Below are 25,879 nucleotides of genomic sequence, written 5' to 3'. Positions count from 1 at the left end.
CTGTATTCCATTTGCCACTTCTATGCCCATTCTCCTAATCTGACCATCCACCTATCTTCATATCACCTGCAAACTTTGCAACAAAACCATCAATTCCAAAATCCAAATCATTGACATGTAACGTAAAAATAGTTGATTCCCAACACAGGCCCCTATGGAACACCACTAGTCACTGGCATCAATGAGAAAAGGCTCCCTTTATTCACACTCTTTCCCTCCTGCCAATCCACCACTGCTCTATTCATGCTAGAATCTTTCCTGTAATACCATGGGTTCATAGCATGTTAAGCAGCCTCATGTGTGGCACCTTGTCCAGGGCCTTCTGAAAATCCAAGTACACAACATTAACCGATTCTCTTTTGTCTATGCTGCTTGTTATTTCTCCAAATAATTCAAACGAATTTGTCAGGCAAGATTTTCCCCTGAGGAAGCCATGCTGACTATGGCCTATTTTATCATGTGCTTCCAGTACTCTGAAACCACATTCTTAACGATGGACTCCAACATAAGAACATAAGAAATAGGAGGAGTAGGGCATCCGAACCATCAAGCAGCACCACCATTCAATAAGATCGTGGCTGATCTGACCATGGACTCATGTCTAACGACCTGACTTTTACCCATAACCTTAATTCCCCTACTATGCAAAAATCTATCCAACGTTGTCTTAAATATATTTACTGAGGTAGCCTCCACTGCTTCATTGGGCAGAGCATTCCAGATTCACCACTCTTTGGGAAAAGCAGTTCCTCCTCATCTGCGTCCTAAATTAACTCCCCCAAACCTTCAGGCTATGTCGCCTAGCTCTACTCTCACATACCAGTGGAAACAACTTTCCTATAAGACCATAAGCTATAGGAGCAGAAGTAGGCCATTCGGCCCATTGAGTCTGCTCTGACATTCAGTCATGAATCCAATTCTTCCAGTCATCCCCACTCCCCTGCCTTCTCCCCATACCCTTTGATGCCCTGGCTAATCAAGAACCTATCTATCTCTGCCTTAAATACACCTTGGCCTCCACAGCCGCTTCTGGCAACAAATTCCACAGATCTACCACCCTCTGACTAAAGTAATTTGTACACATCTCAGTTCTAAATGGACATCCTTCAATCCTAAAGACGTGCCCTCTTGTCCTAGACTCCCCTACCATGGGAAATAATTTTGCCATATCTAATCTGTTCAGGCCTTTTAACATTCGGAATGTTTCTATGAGATCCCCCTTTACCCTCCTGAACTCCAGGGATACATCCCAAGAGCTACTAGACGTTCCTCATACGGTAACTATTTCATTCCTGGAATCATTCTCATGAATCTTCTCTGAACTCTCTCCCTCTACTGAAGAGACAGGGGAAGATGCAGTTGGCTCACAAATAGAGAAAACTTGGAGACAGTGTGTGAGGGAGGATAGGCAGGTGATAGAGAAGGGATGCACTCAGACCGACGGTTTGAGATGTGTCTATTTTAACGCAATGAGTATTGTGAACAATGCAGATGAGCATAGAGCGTGGATCAGTACTTGGAGCTACGATGTGGTAGCCATTACAGATACTTGGATGGCTCAGGGACAGGAATGCTTACTTCAAGTGCCGGGTTTTAGATGCTTCAGAAAGGACAGAGAGGGAGGCAAAAGTTTTCTAAATCAATATATAGAGGGACCAACTAGAGGGGATGCAATATTGGATCTCCTGTTAGGAAACGAGTTAGGACAAGTGACGGAAGTCTGTGTAGGGGAGCACTTTGGTTCCAGTGATCATAACACCATTAGTTTCAACTTGATCATGGACAAGGATAGATCTGGTCCTAGGATTGAGGTTCTTAACTGGAAGAAGGCCAAATTTGAAGAAATGAGAAAGGATCCAAAAAGCGTGGATTGGGACAGGTTGTTCTCTGGCAAGGATGTGATCGGTAGGTGGGAAGCCTTCAAAGGAGAAATTTTGAGAGTGCAGAATTTGTATGTTCCTGTCAGGATTAAAGGCAAAGTGAATAGGAATAAGGAACCTTGGTTCTCAAGGGATATTGCAACTCTGATAAAGAAGAAGAGGGAGTTGTATGACATGTATAGGAAGCAGGGAGTAAATAAGGTGCTTGAGGAGTATAAGAAGTGCAAGAAAATACTTAAGAAAGAAATCAGGAGTGCTAAAAGAAGACATGAGGTTGCATTGGCAGTCAAAATAAAGGATAATCCAAAGAGTTTTTACAGGTATATTAAGAGCAAAAGGATTGTAAGGGATAAAATTGGTCCTCTTGAAGATCAGAGTGGTCGCCTATGTGTGGAACCAAAGGAAATGGGGGAGATCTTAAATAGGTTTTTTGCGTCTGTATTTACTAAGGAAACTGGCATGAAGTCTATGGAATTAAGGGAAACAAGTAGTGAGATCATGGAAACTGTACAGATCGAAAAGGAGGAGGTCCTTGCTGCCTTGAGGAAAATTAAAGTGGATAAATCCCCGGGACCTGACAGGGTGTTCCCTCGGACCTAGAAGGAGACTGGTGTTGAAATTGCAGGGGCCCTGGCAGAAATATTTAAAATGTCGCTGTCTACAGGTGAGGTGTGGGAGGATTGGAGAGTGGCTTATGTTGTTCCGTTGTTTAAAAAAGGACCGAAAAGTAATCCGCGAAATTATAGGCCAGTAATTTTAACGTCGGTAGTAGCTAAGTTATTGGAGGAAGTACTAAGAGACAGAATCTACAAGCATTTGGATAGACAGGGACTTATTAGGGAGAGTCAACATGGCTTTGTGCGTGGCAGGTCGTGTTTGACCAATCTATTGGAGTTTTTCGAGGAGGTTACCAGGAAAGTGGATGAAGGGAAGGCAGTGGATATTGTCTACATGGACTTCAGTAAGGCCTTTGACAAGGTCCCTCATGGGAGGTTAGTAGGAAAATTCAGTCGCTAGGTATACATGGAGAGGTGGTAAATTGGATCAGACATTGGCTCAATGGAAAAAGCCAAAGAGTGGTAGTAGAGAATTGCTTCTCCGAGTGGAGGCCTGTGACTAGTGGTGTGCCACAGGGATCAGTGCTGGGTCCATTGTTATTTGTCATCTATATCAATGATCTGGATGATAATGTGGTAAATTGGATCAGCAAATTTGCTGATGATACAAAGATTGGAGGTGTAGTAGACAGTGAGGAAGGTTTTCAGAGCCTGCAGAGGGACTTGGACCAGCTGGAAAAATGGGCTGAAAAATGGCAGATGGAGTTTAATGCAGACAAGTGTGAGGTATTGCACGTTGGAAGGACAAACCAAGGTAGAACATACAGGGTTAATGGTAAGGCACTGAGGAGTGCAGTGGAACAGAGGGATCTGGGAATACAGATACAAAATTCCCTAAAAGTGGCGTCACAGGTAGATAGGGTCGTAAAGAGAGCTTTTGGTACATTGGCCTTTATTAATCGAAGTATTGAGTATAAGAGCTGGAATGTTATGATGAGGTTGTATAAGGCACTGGTGAGGCCGATTCTGGAGTATTGTGTTCAGTTTTGGTCACCAAATTACAGGAAGGATATAAATAAGGTTGAAAGAGTGCAGAGAAGGTTTACAAGGATGTTGCCGGGACTTGAGAAACTCAGTTACAGAGAAAGGTTGAATAGGTTAGGACTTTATTCTCTGGAGCATAGAAGAATGAGGGGAGATTTGATAGAGGTATATAAAATTATGATGGGTATAGATAGAGTGAATGCAAGCAGGCTTTTTCCACTGAGGCAAGGGGAGAAAAAAACCAGAGGACATGGGTTAAGGGTGAGGGGGGAAAAGTTTAAAGGGAACATTGGGGGGGCTTCTTCACACAGAGAGTGGTGGGAGTATGGAATGAGCTGCCAGACGAGCTGGTAAAAGTTCTTTTTTAACATTTAAGAATAAATTGGACAGATACATGGATGGGAGGTGTATGAAGGGATATGGTCCGTGTGCAGGTCAGTGGGACTAGGCAGAAAATAGTTCGGCACAGCCAAGAAGGGCCAAAAGGCCTGTTTCTGTGCTGTAGTTTCTATGGTTCTATGGTTCTAAAAGAGGTGGGGGCATGGCACTGTTGATCAGAGATAGTGTCACAGTTGCAGAAAAGGTGGACTTCTCCAGTGCGTTCAACACCATCCGCCCTGCTCTGCTGGGGGAGAAGCTGACAGCGATGCAGGTGGATGCTTCCCTGGTATCATGGATTCTTGATTACCTGACTGGCAGACCACAGTATGTGTGCTTGCAACACTGTGTGTCAAACAGAGTGATCAGCAGCACTGGGGCTCCACAGGGGACTGTTTTGTCTCCCTTTCTCTTCACCATTTACACCTCGGACTTCAACTACTGCACAGAGTGTTGTCATCTTCAGAAGTTTTCTGATGACTCTGCCATAGTTGGATGCATCAGCAAGGGAGATGAGGCTGAGTACAGGGCTACGGTAGGAAACTTGGTCATGGTGTGAGCAGAATTATCTGCAGCTTAATGTGAAAAAGACTAAGGAGCTGGTGGTAGACCTGAGGAGAGCTAAGGTACCGGTGACCCGTTTCCATCCAGGGGGTCAGTGTGGACATGGTGGAGGATTACAAATACCTGGGGATACGAATTGACAATAAACTGGACTGGTCAAAGAACACTGAGGCTGTCTACAAGAAGGGTCAGAGCCGTCTCTATTTCCTGAGGAGACTGAGGTCCTTTAACATCTGCCAGACGATGCTGAGGATGTTCTACGAGTCTGTGGTGGCCAGTGCTATCATGTTTGCTGTCGTGTGCTGGGGCAGCAGGCTGAGGGTAGCAGACACCAACAGAATCAACAAACTCATTAGTAACGCCAGTGAAGTTGTAGGGATGGAACTGGACTCTCTCACGGGGGTGTCTGCAAAGAGGATGCTGTCTAAGTTGCATGCCATCTTGGTCAATGTCTCCCATCCACTACATAGTGTACTCGGTGGGCACAGGAGTACATTCAGCCAGGGACTCATTCCACCGAGATGCAACACAGAGCGTCATAGGAAGTCATTCCTGCCTGTGGCCATCAAACTTTACAACTCCTCCCTTGGAGGGTCAGACACCCAGAGCCGATAGGCTGGTCCTGGACTTACTTCATAATTTATTGGCATAATTTACATATTACTATTTAACTATTTATGGTTCTATTACTATTTATTATTTATGGTGCAACTGCAACAAAAACTAATTTCCCCCGAGATCAATAAAGTATGACTATGACATCATGGAGGGTGGAGGTTAGGAACAGGAAGGGGTCAATGACTTTTCTGGGTGTTTTTTATAGGCTGTCCAATAGTAACAGGGATATCGAGGAGCAGATAGGGAAACGGATCCTGGAAAGGTGTAATAATAAGAGTTGTTGTGATGGGAGATTTTAATTTTCCAAATATCGATTGGCATCTCCCTACAGCAAGGGGTTTAGATGGAGTGGAGTTTGTTAGGTGTGTTCAGAAAGGTTTCTTGACACAATATGTAGATAAGCCTACAAGAGGAGAGACTGTACTTGATTTGATCTGGTATTGGGAAATGAACCTGGTCAGGTGTCAGATCTCTCAGTGGGAGAGCATTTTGGAGATAGTGATCAAAATTCTATCTCCTTTACAATAGCATTGGAGAGAGGTAGGAATAGACAAGTTAGAAAAGCATTTAATTGGAGTAAGGGGAGTAATGAGGCTATCAGGCAGGAACTTGGAAGTATGAATTGGGAACAGATGTTCTCAGGGAAAGGAACGAAGAATTGTGGCAAACATTCAGGAGATATTTGTGTGGAATCCTGCATAGGTCCATTCCAATGAGACAGGGAAGTTATGGTAGGGTACAGGAACTGTGGTGTGCAAAGGCAGTAGTAAATCTCTGTGGGTGGAGGTCAGGAACAGGAAGGGGTCAATAACTTAAGGAGGAAATTAGGAGAGCCAGAAGGGGCCATGAGAAGGCCTTGGCGGGCAGATTAAGGAAAACCCCAAAGCATTCTACAAGTATGTGAAGAGCAAGAGGATAAGACGCGAAAGAATAGGACCTATCAAGTGTGACAATGGGAAAGTGTGTATGGTACGGAGGAAATAGCAGAGGTACTTAATGAATACTTTACTTCGGTATTCACTATGGAAAAGGATCTTGGTGATTGTAGTGATGACTTGCAGCGGACTGAAAACCTTGAGCATGTAGATATTAAGAAAGAGGATGTGCTGGAGCTTTTGGAAAGCATCAAGTTGGATAAGTCACCGGGACCGGATGAGATGTACCCCAGGCTACTGTGGGAGGCGAGGAAGGAGATTGCTGAGCCTCTGGCGATAATCTTTGCATCATCAATGGGGACGGGAGAGGTTCCGGAGGATTGGAGGGTTGCAGATGTTGTTCCATTATTCAAGAAAGGGAATAGGGATAGCCCAAGAAATTATAGATCAGTGAGTCTTACTTCAGTGGTTGGTAAGTTGATGGAGAAGATCCTGAGAGGCAGGATTTATGAACATTTGGAGAGATATAATATGATTAGGAATAGTCAGCATGGCTTTGTCAAGGGCAGGTCGTGTCTTACGAGCCTGATTGAATTTTTGAGGATGTGACTAAACACATTGATGAAGGAAGAGCAGTAGATGTAGTGTATATCGATTTCAGCAAGGCATTTGATAAGGTACCCCATGCAAGGCTTATTGAGAAATTAAGGAGGCATGGGATCCAAGGGGACATTGCTTTGTGGATCCAGAACTGGCTTGCCCACAGAAGGCAAAGAGTGATTGTGGATGGGTCATATTCTACATGGAGGTCAGTGACCAGTGCTGTGCCTCAGGGATCTGTTCTGGGACCCTTACTCTTCATGATTTTTATAAATGACCTGGATGAGGAAGTGGAAGGATGGGTTAGTAAGTTTGCTGATGAGACAAAGGTTGGGGGTGTTGTGGATAGTGTGGAGGACTGTCAGAGGTTACAACAGGACATTGATAGGATGCAAAACTGGGCTGAGAAGTGGCAGATGGAGTTCAACCCAGATAAGTGTGAAGTGGTTCATTTTGGTAGGTCAAATATGATGGCAGAATATAGTATTAACGGTAAGACTCTTGGCAGTGTGGAGGATCACAGGGATCTTGAGGTCTGAGTCCATAGGATCCTCAAAGCAGCTGCACAGGTTGACCCTGCGGTTAAGAAGGCATACAGTGTATTGGCCTTCATCAATCGTGGAATTGAATTTAGGAGCCGAGAGGTAATGTTACAGCTATATAGGACCCTGGTCAGACCCCACTTGGAGTACTGTGCTCAGTTCTGGTCGCCTCACTACAGGAAGGATGTGGAAATCATAGAAAGGGTGAAGTATTTTGCCTGGATTAGGGGGCATGCCTTATGAAAGTAGGTTGAGTGAACGCGGCTGTTTCTCCTTGGAGCGACGGAGGATGAGAAGTGAACTGATAGAAGTGTATAAGATGATGAGAGGCATTGATCGTGTGGATAGTCAGAGGCTTTTTCCCAGGGCTGAAATGGCTGCCACAAGAAGACAGGTTTAAGGTGCTGGGGAGTAGGCACAGAGGAGATGTCAGGGGTAGGTTTTTATTCGCAAAGAGTGGTGAGTGCGTGGAATGGGCTGCCGGCAACGGTGGTGAAGGCGGATATGATATGGTCTTTAAAGAGATTTCTGGATAGGTACATGGAGCTTAGAAAAATAGAGGGCTATGGGTAACCCTAGTAATTTCTAAGGTAGGGACATGTTTGGCACAACCTTGTGGGCCGAAGGGCCTGTATTGTGCTGTAGGTTTTCTATGTATCAATGTCAGTATATCCTTTCTAAAATAAAAAGCCCAAAACTGCACTCAAGTGTGGTCTCAAGATTGCCTTATAGAGCCTCAACATCACATCCCTGCTCTTATATTGTATTCCTCTTGAAATGAATGCCAACATTGCATTCGCTTTCTTCACAACCGATTCAACCTGGAGGTTAACTTTTGGGGTATCTTGCACAAGGACTCCCACGTCCCTTTGCATCTCTGCATTTTGAATTCTCTCCACATTTAAATAATTGTCTGCCCGTTTATTTCTTCCACCAAAGTGCATGACCATACACTTTACAATATTGTATTTCATTTGCCACTTCTTTGCCCATTCCCCTAAACTCTCTGCAGGGTCTCTGTTTCCTCAACGCTACCTAACTATCTTTGTATCATCCATTAATACCGTAATCCAAATCATTGACATACATCGTAAAGAGCAGCGGTCCCAACACCGACCCCTGTGGAATTCCACTGTTGACTGGCAGCCAGCCAGAATAGGATCCCTTTATTCCCACTCTCTTTCTTTCTTTCTTTCGATCAGCCAATATTCCACCCATGCTAGTAACCTTCCTGTAGTTCATGGGCTGTTATCTTACTACGCAGCCTCTTGTCAAAGGCCTTCAGAAAATCCAAATACACCATGTCTACTGCATCTCTTTTGTCTACCCCGCTTGTAATTTCCTCAAAGAATTGCAGTAGGTTTGTCAGGTAGGATTTTCCTCTCAGGAAACCATGCTGGCTTTGGCCTATTTTGTCATGTGCCTTCAGGTACTCCATAACCTCATTCCTAACAATCAATTCCAACAACTTCCCAACCACTGATGTCAGGCTGACAGGTCAATGGTTTCCTTTCTGCTGCCTCCCACCCTTCTTAAATAGCAGAGTAACATTCGCAATTTTCCAGTCATCCGGTACAGTGCCAGAATGCACTGCCTCTTTCTTATCTATCCCTTTCATAATTTTATATATTTCTATAAGATCGCCTCTCATCCTTCTGAATTCCAGCGAGTACAGTCCCAGGTGATTCAATCTCTCCTCATAGCCTAACCCCTTCATCTCTGGAATCAACCCGGTGAACCTCCTCTGCACCGCCTCCAAAACCAGTATATCCTTCAAGTATGGAGACCAGAACAGCACACAGTACTCCAGATGCTGCCTCACCAGTACCCTGTACAGTTGCAGCATGACCTCCCTGCTCTTACATTCAATCCCTCTAGCCAACATTCCATTTGCCTTCTTGATAACCTGCTGCACCTGCAAACCAACCTTTTGTGATTCATGCACAAGCGCTCCTAAGTCTTTCCACACAGCAGCATGCTGCAATCTTTTACCATTTAAATAGTAATCTGATCTTCCATTTTCCTTTCTAAAGTGGATGACCTTGCATTACCAACATTGTACTCCATCTGCCAGACCCTTGCCCACTTAACCTATTGATATCTCTCTGCAGACTCTCCGTATCCTCTGCACAATATGCTTTTCCACTCAATTTAGTGTCATCAGCAAACTCAGATACACTACACTCAGTCCCCTCTTCCAGATCGTTAATGTATATCATGAACAGTTGCGGGCTCAGCACTGATCCCTGCGGCACACCGCTCACCACTGATTGCCAACCAGATACTCATGTCACCCAACTCCCTCCCTAACCACTGAGGTCAGACTAACTGGCCTATAATTTCCTTTCTTCTGCCTCTCTCCGTTCTTGAAGAGTGGAGTGACATTTGCAATTTTCTAGTCTTTCGGGACCATTCCTGAACCTAGTGATTCTTGAAAGATCATTACTAATGCCTCCACAATCTCTTCAGCATCTTTTAGAACACTGGAGTGGAAACTGTCTGGTCCAGATGACTTATCCAGATGACTTTTCAGTTTCCCAAGAACCTTCTCCCTAGTAATTTCACACACTTCATGACCCCTGACACTCTTGAACTTCCAGTGTCTTCCACATTGATGCAAAATACTTATTGCAAAAGACTGATGCAAAATACTTATTCATTTTGTCCGCCACTTTACTTCTCCAGCATCGTTTTCTGGCGGTCCAATATCCACTCTTCCCTCTCTTTTACACTTTAAGTATCTGAAGAAACTTACGGTATCCGCTTTAATATTATTGGCTAGCTTACTTTGGTATCCCATCTTTTCCTTCTTAATGACTTTTTAAGTCGACTTCTGTTGGTTTGTAAAAGCTTTCCAATCCTCTAACTTCCCTCTAAATTTTGCTCTATTATATGTTCTCTCCTTAGCTTTAATGTTGGTTTTAACCTTTTGTTAGACAAGGTTGGGTCATTTTTCCTTTAGGGGTGTAAATATCCTGTACCTTCCAAATTGCTTCCAGAAATTCCTGCTGCTCCGCTCTCACCCCTGCCAGCATTATTTTCCTATCAATTTTGGCCAACTCCTCTCTCATGCCTCTGTAATTCCCTTTACTCCACTGCAATACTGATGTATCTGACTTCAAATTGTCCTTCTTAAATTTCAGATGAGAAGAATAGGTGTATTTGGCCTTTTCTCTTTGGAGCGACAGAGGATGAGAGGTGACCTGATAGAGGTGTATAAAATGATCTGGGGCATTGATCGTGTGGATAGCAAGAGGCTTTTTCCCAGGGCTGAAATGGCTAACAAGAGAGGGCATAGTTTTAAGGTGCTTGGAAATAGGTACCGAGGGAAGGTCAGGGGTTAAGTTTTCCACACAGAGAGTGGCAGGTGCATGGAATGCACTGCCAGCGACGGTGGTGGAGGTGGATATAATAGGGTCTTTTAGAAGCCTCTTAGATAAGTACATCGAGCTTAGAAAAATAGAGGACTATGTGCTCGGAAAATTCTAGGCAGTCTCTAGAGTTGGTTACATGGTCAGCACAACATTGTGGGCTGAAGGGCCTGTAATGTGCTGTAAATTTCTATGTTCTATGTTCAGGGCGAATTCGATCATATTTTGATCAGTTGGCCCTAAGGTTTCTTTTACCTTAAGCTTTCTAATCAATTCTGGTTCATGGCACAAGACCCAATCTAGAATAGATGATCACCTAGTGGGCTTAACCACAACCTGCTCTAAAGCGACATCACATAGGCCTTCTAGAGATTACCCCTTTTGGCATCCAGCACCAACCTGAATTTCCCAATCTTCCAGTGTATGGAAATCCCCCATGACTATTGTAACATTGCCCTTTTGGCATGCATTTTCTATTTATCGTTGTTTTTTGTACAGCACATCCTTATCACTGTTTCGGGGTCTGTATACAACTCCCAGGGTCCTTTTACCCTTGCAGTTCCTCAGATCTACCCAACACAGTTCAACACCTTGCAACCCCATGTCACCCCTAATGATTCGATTTCACTTTTTTTTAACCAACAGCGCCACACCACCCCCCTCTGCTGACCTGCTTGTCCTTTCGATACAATCTGTATCCTTGGATGTTAAGCTCCGAGATATAATCATCTTTCAACCATGATTCAGTGATGCCCAGAACAGCATACATGCCAATCTGTAACTGTGCTACAAGTTCAGATACCTTATTCCATATGCTGCGCATGAATATAACACCTTTAGTCTTATATTCACCCTTTTTGATTTTGTCCACCTTTTACGATGGAACTCACCCTGTTGACTGCAATTTTGCCCTATCATCAGCCTCCCCTTCCTCAGTGCCTCGCTACACACTTGGTTTGTAAACCAACTACCTCCTCCACAGCACTATCACTCCAGTTCCCACTCCCCTGCCAAATAGTTAAAAATCCTCCCAAACAACTCTTGCAAACCTGCCTGCAAGGATATTGGTCCCCCTGAGATTCAAGTGCAATCCGTTCCCTCCTCTACAGGTTGCACCTTCCCCAGAAGAGATCCCAATGATCCATAAATCCGAACCCCTGCCCCAGTTCCTCAGCCATGCATTCACCTGCCAAATCATCCTATTCTTACCCTCACTGGCATGTAGCACAGGCAGCAAAGCAGAGATTACTACCCTGAAGCAAACCAGAGATTACTACCCTGAAGGTCCTGTTTCTCAGCTTTCTACCTAGCTCCCTAAAATCTCTCTTCAGGATTTCCTCACCATGTCTACCCATATCGTTGGGGTCAATATATACCAAGACTTCCTGCTGCTCACCCTCCCCCTTAAGAATGCTATGAACCTGATCTGAGACATCCCTGACTCTGGCACCTGGAAGGCAACATACCATTCAGATGTTTCTATCGAGCCCACAGAATCTCGTTTGTTTCTCTGACTATGGAATCTCCTATCACCACTGCCATCCTCTTCAATTCTCAGCTCTTCTGAGCCACAGCACCAGATTCAGTGCTAGAGACCTGATCACTGTAGCTCCCCCGGTAGGTCGACCACTTCAACAGTATCTAAAGTGGTATACTTATTATTGAGGGAACGGCTACAGGTATACTCTGCACTGGCTGTGCATTTCCCTCCCTTCTCCTGACAGTCACTCAGTTGTCTGTCTCCTGCAACCTAGGGGTGACTATCTCGCTGTAGCTCCCGTCTATCACCTCATTTTCCCGTATGGGCCAAATGTCATCGAGCTGCAGCTCAGTGCACCTGGTACAGTGGTATTTATCTGAGAGACTGGACGTCTCCCAGAATTCCCACATCTCACATGCAATACAAACTGCTCCAGGAGCCATTCTCACTTCACTATGGTGCCCTAACAGAGGGGGAATGAACAAATAAGAAAAAAGAAAATGACCAGATACTGTACCTTGCCCAAGCAACTCTAACCACCGGTACACTCTGCTTGCGCATGTTATTTTTATTCACCCTTTCTAATGAATCCCGCTCGCTAATTGGTTGCAGTGCAACTCTTTAAGGAACTGCTGCGAAGCTGTGCCTTTTAAATCTAGATTGTGGACCTGATTGACAAGGTAGCTCTCTTTATCTACTCCTGCTGGTGATCGTTTGCAGAGCAACTCAGGTTTAACCCCACACCTATGACTTCCATATATAATTTCACCCAACCTCAGTAGAAAAAGCCTGTTTGCATCTACCCTATCTATACCCCTCAATTTTGTATACCTCTATCAAATCTCCCCTCATTCTCCTATATGTCAGGGAATAAAGTCCTAATCTATTCAATTTTTCCCTATAACTCAGGTCCTCACATCCCAGCAACATCCTTGTAAATTTTCTCTGAACTCTTTCAATCTTATCGACATCTTTCCAGGCAGGTAGTTGACCAGAATTGCATACAATACTCCAAATCAGGTCTGACCAACATCTTAAACAACTGTAACATGTCCATCTAGTCCAGGTGATTTATCCATCTTTAGCATTTCAGCAACCCCATCACCATCTCCTTAGTAATAGCCACAATACGCACTTTGCCACTGACTCTCAAATTTCTGACATGTGAAGGAGGAACTCAAGAGCAATAGTGGGGGAATTAAATAAGTACTTCAAAGTTCATTAGTACATCTCCAGCATTATTTACAGGCAGTCCAATTTCCACCTTAGCCTCTCTTTTATGCTTTATGTAACTAAAACAACTTTTGGAACCTCTTACTAATGCAATGAAAGTAGTAACTGAGAAGCGTATTCATACACTATGCTTAATGAATGGCGTTGAAGATATTTAGAATAACTACAACTCGGCTCAAGAAACACTGCAATTCATTGGTGAGTTAAGACATTTACTTTGGAAATTTGTCTTTGCCAGGTAGGTGTAGGTATACTATTTTGATAAAATATGTTGATGAATTATTGTAACGTATTTTGAATCATCCATTGTTTATTGATACATTTCTTCTTTGATCTGTTGCAGTGGTGGTATCAAAAATCTGTAGTTCAGAAAAATGTGTATTTTGTTGATATAATCATCAGTAGTAAATGTATGGAACACACTGCCTGGGGTAGGGGTAGAAGTTGTGGCAGATACATTAGGGATACTTAATGGACTCTTTTATGGGCACATGAATGAAAGAAAAATGGAGGGCTCTGCGGGAGGAAAAGATTAGATTGATCCAAAGTAGGTTAAAAGCATTGTAAAGGGAGGGGTGACCAGCGGGAAGTTGTGGTTCTTATTGGCACCAATGACATCGGTAGGAAAAGGAAGGAAGTCCTGAGGAGAGAATATAGGGAGTTACATAGAAAGTTGAAAAGCAGGATCTCCAGGGAGTATTCTCTAGATTGCCGTGTGTGCCATGTGCCACTGAAAGTTGATTTAGGATGATTTGGCAGATGTACGTGAGTCTGAGGAATTGTTTTAGGGGGCAGGGTTTCAGATTTCTCAATCATTGGAGCATCTTCTGTGAAAGGTATAGTACCGTACAAAACTCTTCGATATATATATAGCTAGGGGCTCTAACACTTCTGCAAAGTACTGTACAAACTCCTTACAGACTGCAGTGAAACAGAACCCTGACTGGCAATTACGTTGTACTAAGCACTATGCTATCGTGCCATCCTATTGGGCTCTACCACAAGCTCTAAAAATTCATCTTGTAGACATTCCACAAATTCATTTTTTCAGAGCCCTACCTGATTTTCTCAGTCTATCCACATATTTAAGTTCCCATGATCACGCAACATTGCTTTTCCGTGTGCCTTTCCTATGTCACTTAAAATTAAGCATAGCCACTCACAAAAGAACACAAACTTGGAAAAACTGCCTGTCATGATACAATAAATTCACTCTACCTGTTACAATGGATTTCTGACTCCGTGTTTTCATTCCAAAGTATACCTGAGGTCGGTACGATCCCCAGTATTTTTCTGGTGACAATGTGGGACTAGAACTGTTGCTGTTCAATATCCTGAATGAAGGGTGAGGTGTTATGATTCTGTTAGCAAACCACGATCTCATGTAAATAGCATAGCAAAACCAGACACAGCTCACAGTACACAAAACGATTGCTATGTTGATGAAGATATTCCCCAAGTTGGACTTTTTCTTCTTCTCCTTGGCTGGAGCCTTCTTATGAATTCCTGTATTCTTTCCATTTTTACCATCCACTTTTGCATCAAGCAGCCTCTCTTTTTTCAGCCTCTGCCGTGCCATTCTTTACTCTGGGGGAAGAGAGAACATAGAATATATAGAAGATAGAATAGTATAGCAAAGGCCTTTCAGCCCACCATGTCTGTGCCAACAAAAATGACAATTTAACCTGTCACATCTGCCAGCACATGGTCCATTTTCTGCCTGTTCATGGGTCTGTGTATAGGTTACTTAAATCTGGAGGGGAGAGTATACCAGATCTTGTACTGTGGAATAAGCCTGACCAGGTGACTGGACATTCACTGGGAGAACATTTAGGGAACAACAATCACAATTGAATGAATCCAAATTTCCTTAATCAATGTGTGGAGATCCCAAATAGACAGCGTTATACTGGATCTCTCTTAAGAGAACAAGACAGGGTAGATGACAGGAGTCTGTGTAGAACACTTTGGATCTAGCAATCGTAATTCTACTAGCTTCAAGATAATTATGGAGAACGACAAGTCTGGTCCTTGGGTTAAGATTCTAAATTGAAGAAAGGCCAATTTTGATGGCATCAGAAGGGATCTGTCAAGTGTAGATTGGGGAAGGCTATTTTCTGGCAAAGGAATGCTTAGTAAATGGGAGGCCTTTGTTTCTGTTAGAATAAAAGCCAAGACAAACAGGGTTAGAGAGCTCTGGTAAAGAAAAAGAAGGTCACATATATCAGATTTAACGCCCTGGGAAAGGTTTCACTGCTAATGTAATCACGAGGAAATCTGCAGATGCTGGAATTTCAAGCAACACACATAAAAGTTGCTGGTGAACGCAGCAGGCCAGGCAGCATCTCTAGGAAGAGGTACAGTTGACGTTTCGGGCCGACGAAGGGTTTCGGCCCGAAACATCGACTGTACCTCTTCCTAGAGATGCTGCCTGGCCTGCTGCGTTCACCAGCAACTTTTATGTGTGTTGACTGCTAATGTAATGGTCGTTCTGTAGCAGCAGTGTTTGGGTTATGACTGGAGATAATGGGGCTTTGGAATATTCCGCCATGTAATGAAGGGAGTATTTTTTTTCTTGTTGTGTGCCTGAGAGGATGCCGGAACGGAGAGGTCACAGACTGCAGGACCGAGTGGACGTGGAATGGGGTAGGGAGTCAATGACACCCGGGGGATCAGCCCACCGAACCTGGGGGGTTACAATTATGGAGGTATCGTTCCAGAATTGATTTCGTTGGATGCTGTGTGATTGCCCTGAACATTGAACCAGTGGGTTGTGTTTTAAGTCTGGGCTAGTATGGATGCTGCCAGGGTGGAGCGGTGGTGTTCATCCACAGAGGCTTAGTGGTAACTAATGCGTGCGTGTTGAGCGGGGTAGATTATTTGTACTCCAGATGAATTGTTAATTGGTCTGTTAAGTACTGTTAAAGCTGTCGGCAAAGTTATGATTGCGGGTGGGAGGTTTGATTAAATGGTGGGCACAGGCCTCGTTTTACTGCAGACTAGGCTGACATAATGGCAGTGGAGAGGGCCGAATCATAAGTCGAGTTTCCCGTAGCTAGGGTCGGATATTTCAAAGACAGGGTTCTATCATTTCCGAGAAGTGAGGGGAAGGAGTGGTTGGATTTGGAATGTCTAATTAGTCCCCACCCCCCAGGGAAGAGTGAGGACTCTGAGTTAGTATCTGCTCTTACCTCTCTGGCAAATAAATGGAATAACACCCACCCCTAAAGGGGAGGAGGTGTATGAGACCTGGGCGGAGTAGACCTCTCAGTTGTTAGATGAGTGGCAGTGCTCTGATGATGTAACGTGACAGAGATTGGTTGAAAGTTTGAGTGGGCAAGCTGCCGACGTGGTGAAAGCCGTGAAGTTCCGGTACCCCCTAGCTAAAACTGTCAATTACATGGGAGCACTGGAAAATGCATTTAGCACGACAGGGAGCCCAATGGAGCTCATGACGGGTTTCAGAACATGCGTCAGGAGAAGGGGGAGAAGCTTTCTGCCTATACTTTTTGGCTTGAGAGGCAGCTAAATTGCTTGTGGCGCAGATGGGCCATTCAGACGGCTAAGGTGGATCAGTAAACAATAGACCAGATAGCAAAGGGCGCCCAGTCCCAGGACCTGATCACTTGGGGTCTCTGAATGTCTCGTAAGACACCCCCCCCCCCCCCGTTTGTTGAGCTGATCAGAGAAATAGGAGACGAGGAGAATGCACGGGAGGCCTCAGTCCTTGGTAGTGGTCCCCTGCAGTGAGGTGACCATGGATAGCCTGCCCCGGGCAGTGGTAAAGGAGACTGTGGCAGAGTTGAGAACTGAGATGTCCTGATTGTTATCAGCAGGAGTGACCACCCCCCCTACCCCCCATATGATGCAGCTGATAGGGAGGCGGATCCTCTAAGGCGACGGACTATGCGGAGGGCTGCTAGCAGCCAGTGTCACGCGAAAAGGGGAGCTGCTGGTATTGTCTGTTATAACTGTGTGAAGAGGGACATTTTAGGCGGGGGTGTGAACGATGGGAAACCCTTCGGAGAGTGAGCCTCTGGGCAATTAAACAAAGAGAGACGTCGAGAAAATTTAAAAGAAACCCAGTGAGGGGATGGCCTGGCTTATTGGGGGGATCTATTCCCAGCAATGCATCAAAGAACCCTATTCCTGAAGGCTTAGTGGGGCCAAGCTCCAGAGTATCGCTACAGATAGAGGGTATTTATGCTTGAGCCATACTTGAGACAGAGTCGCAGGTCACTCTGCTGTACCGTTCATTTCACAAACAGTATTTGACGCATTTACTATTGATGCCATTCAGTGCACTAGAGAACTGGGGTCTTAGTGCAGGTGATTATCAACATGATGGTTATTTGTCAGTGAAGCTGGAGCTTTTGGAGGCTGATGTGGGAGTGGCTGAAGCCCTTGGTACATTAGCACTAGTTTGTCCGGACCCTTTTGAGTAGGGAGGCGTTTCAATTCTTATGGGGGACCATCACTCCTATTGTGAGGAGGCCCATGGGAGCCCGCAAGGAGGAAGCTTCCTGAGATCATTGTCCATTCACCTGGTGTTTCCAGCTGCTTTTGAGGAAGTGCATGGCTGCATTGGGCCAGATAATGAGTTTAGACAAGGAACTGTGGTTCACCCAGTCAAAACCAGTCGTGTTATGGCCTGGGGAAGTAGTGAGAGCAATGGGAGACCCTAGATTTCCCAGAATACCCTAGGGCAAGGCCCTCTTAGTGGATGCTCCAGAAGACCATGAGGAGGAATCTGGATTACCTGCTGGGGTACTGGTGAGGCCTGAACTGCAGAAGCCCTTGATTGTACAGGCGAACAGGATGGCAGTGATTGCCAGGAACACTACGAAGAGGGAGGACACCTTCAAGCGGGGGATGACCCGGCACATCTTTTCCCGGTGACAGTAGTCCAGTGTCCCAGTGAAACAAGCCGGGGAGAAACTATTGGAAAAAGGGGGAAAGTTGACCACTGAGTCATTCAACTTCAGGGACTTCCTGGTATCTGCAGGTTGGAGGTTGATAGAGAAGTTGTTGAAGCTGGAAGGTATCTTTTCCACTGATGAGTTTGGTGTGGATTGTTCTAAGAGCACCCGTCACACTATCCGGGTGACCACAGACACCCCATTCAGAGAGGTCACAGCGACTAGCCCCTGCAGAGGTGGCAGATGTTCGGCAGCATTTGTGTAAATTGAAGGAAGCTGGGACTATCATTGTGTCCCGAAGCCCCATGCGTCCCCAACAGTAGTGGCCAGGAAGAAGAATGGGAAGGTACGGATGTGTGTGGACTATAGGACTCTGAACAGGCGTACCATCCCTGACCAGTATACTGTCCCGAGGATTGGTCTGTCTGAGTGGTGCGAAGTGGTTCAGTGTGCTGGACTTGAGGAGTGGACATTATCAGATCCCCATGAGTGAGGCCAACAAAGGGAAGACATCACTGGGATTCTTCTAGTTCGAAAGTATGCTCCAGGGCATATCAGGAGCCACTGCAACCTTCCAGCATGTTACGGAGAAAACTATGGGGGATATGAACTTGCTTGAGGTATTGGTGTATCTGGATGACCTCATAGTGTTTGGGTCCACCTTGGAGGAGCATGAAGAGATGTTACTGAAGGTGCTAGGCCGCCTGAAAGCTGTAGAGTTAAAACTTTCCCTGGACAAGTGCCAGTTCTGCAAGATGTCTGTCAGCTATGCTGGGCACTTTGTCTCACGGAATGGAGTACCTACGGATCCAGCTAAGCTAGAGGCAGTGACCACCTGGCCAAGGCCCCAGACTGTCAGCGCTGTGGTTACTATTCGAGGTTCATGAAGGGCTAAGCAGAAGTGTCACCCTTTAAATCAGCTTCTGTGTGGTTACCCTCCCTTAGGGAAGAAAGGGAGGAGGATAAAAGGAAAGGAGGGTAAAGAGCCTTTTGGAGCGAGGTGGGATGTGAAAAGTGAAGAGGCTTTCCAGTCGCTGAAGGAGATGCTGACCCAGGCACCTGTACTGGCTTTTGCAGACCCCCAATTGCCATATGTACTGCATATTGATGCCAGCAGAGAGGGCTTAGGGAGTGTCCTGTATCAGGATCAGGGCACTGGGTTGAGATCTGTTGCATCTGTCAGCCAGAGTCTGTCACCCTCTGAGAAAAACTATCCCATGCACAACTTGGAGCTTCTGGTGCTGAAATGGGCTGTGGTGGATAAGTTGAGTGACCACTTCTATGGCGCCAAGTTTGAGGTGAGGATGGACAACAATCCCCTAATTTATATCCTGAACTTGGCAAAACTGGATGCCACGGGCCATCGGCGGTTGGCGGCATCGTCTGCCTATGATTTCAACCTGAAGTACTGGCCAGGAAGTAGGAACATTGATGCTGGTGTTCTATCCCAATGTGCGCACGAAGGACTGGACAGGGATGAAGAGTGGGAGACGCTGCCTATGAGAACAGCTCCCTTGTCCCACTTGCAGAGTGCAGGGCCCCTGGACATGGTGTGTATGGATCTCCTGTCAATAGAGCCAGATGCCAGCAACACAGTGAAAGTCTCAGTCATCACGGATCACTACACCAGATATGTGCAGGCTTTCCCTACCAAGGACCAGAGGGAGTCCACGGTGGCCAAAGTGTTATGGGAGAAGTATTTCATTTATTATGGGATCCTAGGCAGATACACAGTGATCAGGGATGAGATGTCAAAACATGAGTTACTGAGCATGCTCAGAATCTAGATGTCGAGGACTACACCTTATCACCCATAGGGTGGTCCCTAGCCTGTTTTCTTTACTAACCCTCTAGTCTAATTAAGAATTATAAAGTTAAATCCTTCAATTGCATATGGTGTACTGTTTGTTATTTTGTGGTACCGATTTATAACAGGGGAACACATCATGCAGCATCCACCCAAATGAGATTTCACTAGTTTGGCGGGGATAGACTGTCTTCCCCTAGACTAATGCAGCCAGCTGAACCAGGGGGTTACACAGATATAGGCAGTTAGAATCAAATGAGTCTCTTGAGGGTAAAAAAAATGCAAAAGAACACGAGAAAAATCAGAAGTATCAGCGGAGGAGCAAGTAGTATTGAAGAAGTAGGGAGTCTGAAAGAATTAGACATATTTGGACAACGGGCAAAGAAGTGGCAAATAGAATACAGTGTAAGAAAGTGTATGGTCATACAATTCGGTAGGAGTAAAAGTATAGACTATTATAGGTGTAGGTATAGGCAAATGAGGTACTTGAGTATAAGAAATACAAGAAAACACTTAATAAGGAAATCGGGAGGGCTAAAAGAAAGAGGTTGCTCTAGTAGACAAGGTAAAGGAGAATCCAATGGATTCTACAGATATATTAAGAGCAAAAGGATTGTAAGGCACAAAATTGACCCTCTGGAAGATCAGAACGATAATCTATGCATGGAGCAGAAAGGGGTGGGGGCAATCTTAAATAGTTACTTGGGAGACAGACACAGAGTCCATCGATGTGAAGCAAAGCAGCATCAAATTCATACAGATTACACAGGAGGAGGGAAGGTCTGACCTGTACAAAAAGGACGGGCTGCACCTGAACTGGAAAGGGACCAATATCCTGGCGGGCAGGTTTGCTAGAGCTGTTGAGGAGGGTTTAAACTAGTTTGGCAGCGGGGTGGGAATCAGAATGTGAGTGCAGAGATTAGGGTAGAAGGACAAGGCATGATGCTATGTGTTCTGAGTTGGTGAGGAAGGACAGGCAGGGGACAAAACATAAATGTAGCCAGTTAGAGGGGTTGAAATGTGTCTATTTCAACGCTAGGAGTATTAGGAATAAAGGGGATGAGCTTGGAGCATGGATCAGTACGTGGAACTGCGATGTTGCGGCCGTTACTGAAACTTGGCTGGAGGAAGGGCAGGATTGGCTGATGCAGGTACCGGGGTTTAGGTGGGATCAATCACTGTGCTGGGAGCTATGTTCCCACTAAGCTGTGCGTGTGCACACACATTTTTCAACCAGCGCACAAAGGAAATTAATGTGCGCACAAAAGGCTAGTTACCTTAAATAATGTAGTAATTAATATTTATACTTATTGAAATGCCAAAGACAGGAGAGAGAAAAATAACTGAGTGACTTAAATATGTTATTTTGTTGTTATTCTGTGCAGTTTTGTGTCAAATATTTTGTAAACCTACATAAACTGTGCCATGTGTGCACATACTTTTGTCACAGGAAAAAAAATTCGCACAACATAAGATTTTTGCACACACTGACTACTAAAAATTAGAGGGAACATTGGCTAGGAGTAGTCTATAGGTCCCCAAATAGCCCTGGGGACACCGAGGAGCAAATAAGCAGGCAGATTTTAGAATGGTGCAAGAAATACAGGGTTGTAGTTATGGGTGATTTCAACTTCTCTCATATTGACTGGCACCTCCTTACTGCAAGGGGGATAGATGGGGCTGAATTTGTCAGCTGTGTTCAGGAAGGATTCCTGACACAGTATGTGGACCGACCGACGAGAGGAGAGGCCGTACTGGATCTAGTTCTGAGTAATGAACCTGGTCAGGTGGCAGACCTCTTGGTGGGGGTGCATTTTGGTGAGAGTGACCACAACTCCCTTTGCTTCAGCATCGCTATGGAAAAGGATAAAAACAGACAAAATGGGAAAGTGCTTAACTGGGGAACGGCTAACTATGAAGGGGTGAGGCAGGAACTAGCAAGAGTAAATTGAAAACAGATGTTCAAGGGTGGAAGCACAGAAGTAATGTGGGGGAAGATTAGGGACCATTTGTGTTGGGTTCAGGATAGGTTTGTCCCACCGAGATAAGGAAAAAAATGGTAGGAAAAGGGAACCGTGGCTGACGAAACACGTGAGGCAACTCGTCAAGAGGAAGAAGGAAGCACATGTTAGATATAGGAAGCAGGAGGGGCTCATGAGGAATATAGGGTAGCCAGGAAGGAGCTTAAGAAAGGACTTAGGAGAGCTCGAAGGGGGCATGAGAAGGCCTTGGCATGTAGGATTAAGGAGAACCCCAGGCATTCTATGCCTATGTGAGGAACAGAAGGATGACAGGAATGAAGGTGGGGCCGCTAAAGGACAAAGAAGGCAACTTGAGCCTGGAGGCGGAGGAGGTTGGGAAGGTCCTAAGTGAATACTTTGCTTCAGTATTCACAAGTGAAAAGGACCTTGATCAGGGTGAGGTCGAAATAGAACAGGCCTGTGTGCTGGACAATGTGGAGATTAAGGAAGAAGAAGAGTTGGATCTTCTTAAAAACATCAAGATCGACAAGTCCCCAGGGCCCGACGTGATATACCCCAGGTTGCTGTGGGAAGTGAGAGAAGAGATCATTGGAGCAGTAGCTATGATCTTTGAATCCTCTTTGGCTGCAGGGGAGGTGCCGGAGGATTGGAGAATGGCAAATGTAGTTCCCTCATTTAAAAAAGGTAATAGAGAGAATCCTGGGAGATATAGACCAGTCAGTCTTACGTCGGTGGTCTGCAAACTATTGGAAAAGTGTAGATTCTACAAGCATTTGAATAAGTGCAATCTACTTAAGGATAGTCAACATGGCTTTGTGAAGGGAAGGTCGTGCCTCACGAGCCTAATTGAGTTTTTTGAAGAGGTAACAAAAGAAATTGATGCGGGTAGGGTGGTAGATGTGGTCTACATGGATTTTAGCAAGGCATTTGACAAGGTCCCCCTCAGGAGAGACTCATCCAGAAACTCAAGAGGCATGGGATCAGTGGAACCTTAACTGTTTGGATAAAAAATTGGCTTACAGGAAGAAAGCAGAGGGTAGTAGTGGAAGGAAAGTATTCTGCCTGGAGGTCGGTGACTAGTGGAGTTGCCGCAAGGATCTGTCCTGGGACCCCTGCTCTTTGTGATTTTCATAAATGACCTGGATGAAGAGGCGGAAGGACGGGTAAGTTTGCAGATGACACGAAAATTGGAGGAGTTGTGGATGGAGCTGTAGGTTGTCAAAGGTTACAACAGGATATAGACAGGATGCAGAGATGGGCAGAAAAGTGGCAGGTGGAGTTCAATCTGGATAAGTGTGAGGTGATGCATTTTGGAAGGACAAACCAGAAGGCTGAGTACAGGGTTAATGGTCGGTTACTTAAGAGTGTGGATGAACAGAGGGGCCATGGGGTCCAAATCCATACATCCCTCAAGGTCGCTGCACAGGTTGATAGGGTAGTTAAGAAGGCCTATGGGATGCTAGGCTTCATTAATAGGGGGATTGAGTTCAAGAGTAGAGAGGTCATGTTGCAACTCTACAAATCTCTGGTGAGACCACACTTAGAGTATTGTGTTCAGTTCTGGTCACTTCATTATAGGAAGGATGTGGAAGCTATGGAGAGGGTGCAGAGGAGATTTACCAGGATGTTGCCTGGATTAGAAAAGAAGTCTTATGAGGCAAGGTTAGCAGAGCTGGGACTTTTCTCTTTGGAGCGTAGGAGGATGAGAGGGGACTCGATAGAGGTCTACAAGATTATGAGAGGCATAGATAGGGTGGATAGCCAGTACCTGTTTCCCAAGACATGAATAGCAAACACCAGAGGGCATATGTACAAAGTTAAGGGAGGGAAGTTTAGGGGAGACATCAGGGGTAAGTTTTTTTTACATAGAGGGTTGTGGGTGCCTGGAATGACTTGCCAGGGATGGTGGTGGAGGCTAAAACATTAGGGGTATTTAAAAGCCTCTTGGACAGGCACATGGATGAAAGAAAAATAGAGGGTTACGGGGTAGTGTGGGGTTAGTACTTTTTTAAGGAATACATGGGTCGGCACAACATCGAAGGCCAAAGGGCCTGTACTGTGCTCTAGCATTCTAGTGTCTAGTGTCTAGGAGGTGTTTGCTGTCTTGAGGCAAAGTAAATGAGTAAACCCCAAGGCCTGACCATGTGTTCCCTTGCACCCTGTGGGAGGCTAGTGCAGAAATCGCAGGGTCCCTAGAAGATATATTTAAAATGTCCTTAGCCATTGGTGAGGTACCAGAGGATCAGAGGACAGCTAACATTGTTCCATTGTTTAAGAAAGGCTCTTAAGAATAAGCCAGGAAATTATAGGCCAATGAGCCTGACATCAGTAGTGGGAAGGTGGTGCTGATGAAGTACAGCGAAAACTTGCTGACACTGCAATCAATAGCCTGTAACTTCCCTTTTGGAGTTGAGGTTTTGAACTGACTGTTTGACCTAGCGTTTTTGCAGTGTGAAGTCTCAAATGTGCAGGAGGCATACAGGCATGCAGTGTGGCATGTACAGTTCAAACCAAGGCAGTGAGGCCCAGGGCTGAGAGCAAGAACAACCCGCTGTTTGGCCAATTAAAGTGCCAGGCCAGATTGGAAAGGTCAGGTATGGACTACAAGTCAGTGGGGCCCAGGTCCAACAGCGAGAGGTGACCAGAGGCTTAACAGATTTAAGCACCGGGCCAGATTAGGAAGGTCAGGTATAGACCAAACCGAAGTGGCAGGGCCCAGGTCCACGAACAAGGAACGAACTTAGGTTTAGCCAATTTAAGTGTCAGGCCAGATTGAAAAGGTCGGGGTGTCAGGGCAGGAGATGAGGGATGGGCCAGTGTTTAGCTCGTTGCTCCATGGGGTTTACTCATCTCTGCACTGAACTGAGGCTGTGGCAGGCTCCTGGATCGGCTGTGATTGGTTTTGCGGCTGTGGACTCACTTTTGTGAATTTCAATTCTGAATGGTACTTGCTTGCTTTTATTGTTCACAGGATTTTTCCCCCCTGCACATTGGGTGTTTTAATGGTCTTTTTTAAAATGGGTTCTGTTGGGTTTTATTTACCCCTTATTTACCCCTCGATCGTGACCCCACTAAGGAGCACCAGGCCATTGTCTCCCACACCATCACCGACTTTATCCGCTCAGGGGATCTCCCATCCACTGCTACCAACCTTATAGTTCCCACACCTTGCACTTCCCATTTCTACCTCCTACCCAAGATCCACAAACCTGCCTGTCCTGGCAGACCTATTGTCTCAGCTTGCTCCTGCCCCACCGAACTCATTTCTGCATACCTCGACACGGTTTTATCCCTTGTTCAATCCCTTCCTACTTATGTTCATGACACTTCTCACGCTCTTAAACTTTTCGATGATTTTAAGTTCCCTGGCCCCCACTGCTTTATTTTCACCACGGATGTCCAGTCCCTATATACTTCCATCCCCCATCAGGAAGGTCTCAAAGCTCTACGCTTCTTTTTGGATTCCAGACCTAACCAGTTCCCCTCTACCACCACTCTGCTCCATCTAGCGAAATTAGTCCTTACTCTTAATAATTTCTCCTTTGGCTCCTCCCACTTCCTCCAATCTAAAGGTGTAGCCATGGGTACCCGTATGGGTCCTAGCTATGCCTGCCCTTTTGTTGGCTTTGTGGAACAATCTATGTTCCAAACCTATTCTGGTATCTGTCCCCCACTTTTCCTTCGCTACATCGACGACCGCATTGGTGCTGCTTCCTGCACGCATGCTGAGCTCGTTGACTTCATTAACTTTGCCTCCAACTTTCACCCTGCCCTCAAGTTTACCTGGTCCATTTCCGACACCTCCCTCCCCTTTCTTGATCTTTCTATCTCTATCTCTGGAGACAGCTTATCTACTGATGTTTACTATAAGCCTACTGACTCTCACAGCTATCTGGACTATTCCTCTTCCCACCCTGTCTCTTGCAAAAATGCCATCCCCTTCTCGCAATTCTTCCGTCTCTGCCGCATCTGCTCTCAGGATGAGGCTTTTCATTCCAGGACGAGGGAGATGTCCTCCTTTTTTAAAGA

General features: G+C 45.3%; 1 protein-coding gene across 1 annotated transcript in view; it reads right to left on the bottom strand.

The window, feature by feature from the left end:
- The window catches only part of mogs (mannosyl-oligosaccharide glucosidase), a 68,255-nt gene that overhangs the window by 25,021 nt on the left and 17,355 nt on the right, over positions 1 to 25,879 (bottom strand). Inside the window, exon 2 of the mRNA XM_072256846.1 lies at positions 14,361 to 14,729. Coding sequence (XP_072112947.1) covers positions 14,361 to 14,721 — 361 coding nt within the window. The 5' untranslated portion in view covers positions 14,722 to 14,729. The remainder of the gene's footprint in view (positions 1 to 14,360; positions 14,730 to 25,879) is intronic.

This window comes from Mobula birostris, chromosome 4 (genome assembly GCF_030028105.1).
Source record: "Mobula birostris isolate sMobBir1 chromosome 4, sMobBir1.hap1, whole genome shotgun sequence".
NCBI lineage: Eukaryota > Metazoa > Chordata > Chondrichthyes > Myliobatiformes > Myliobatidae > Mobula > Mobula birostris.
This window is presented reverse-complemented; position numbering and strand designations above follow the sequence as displayed.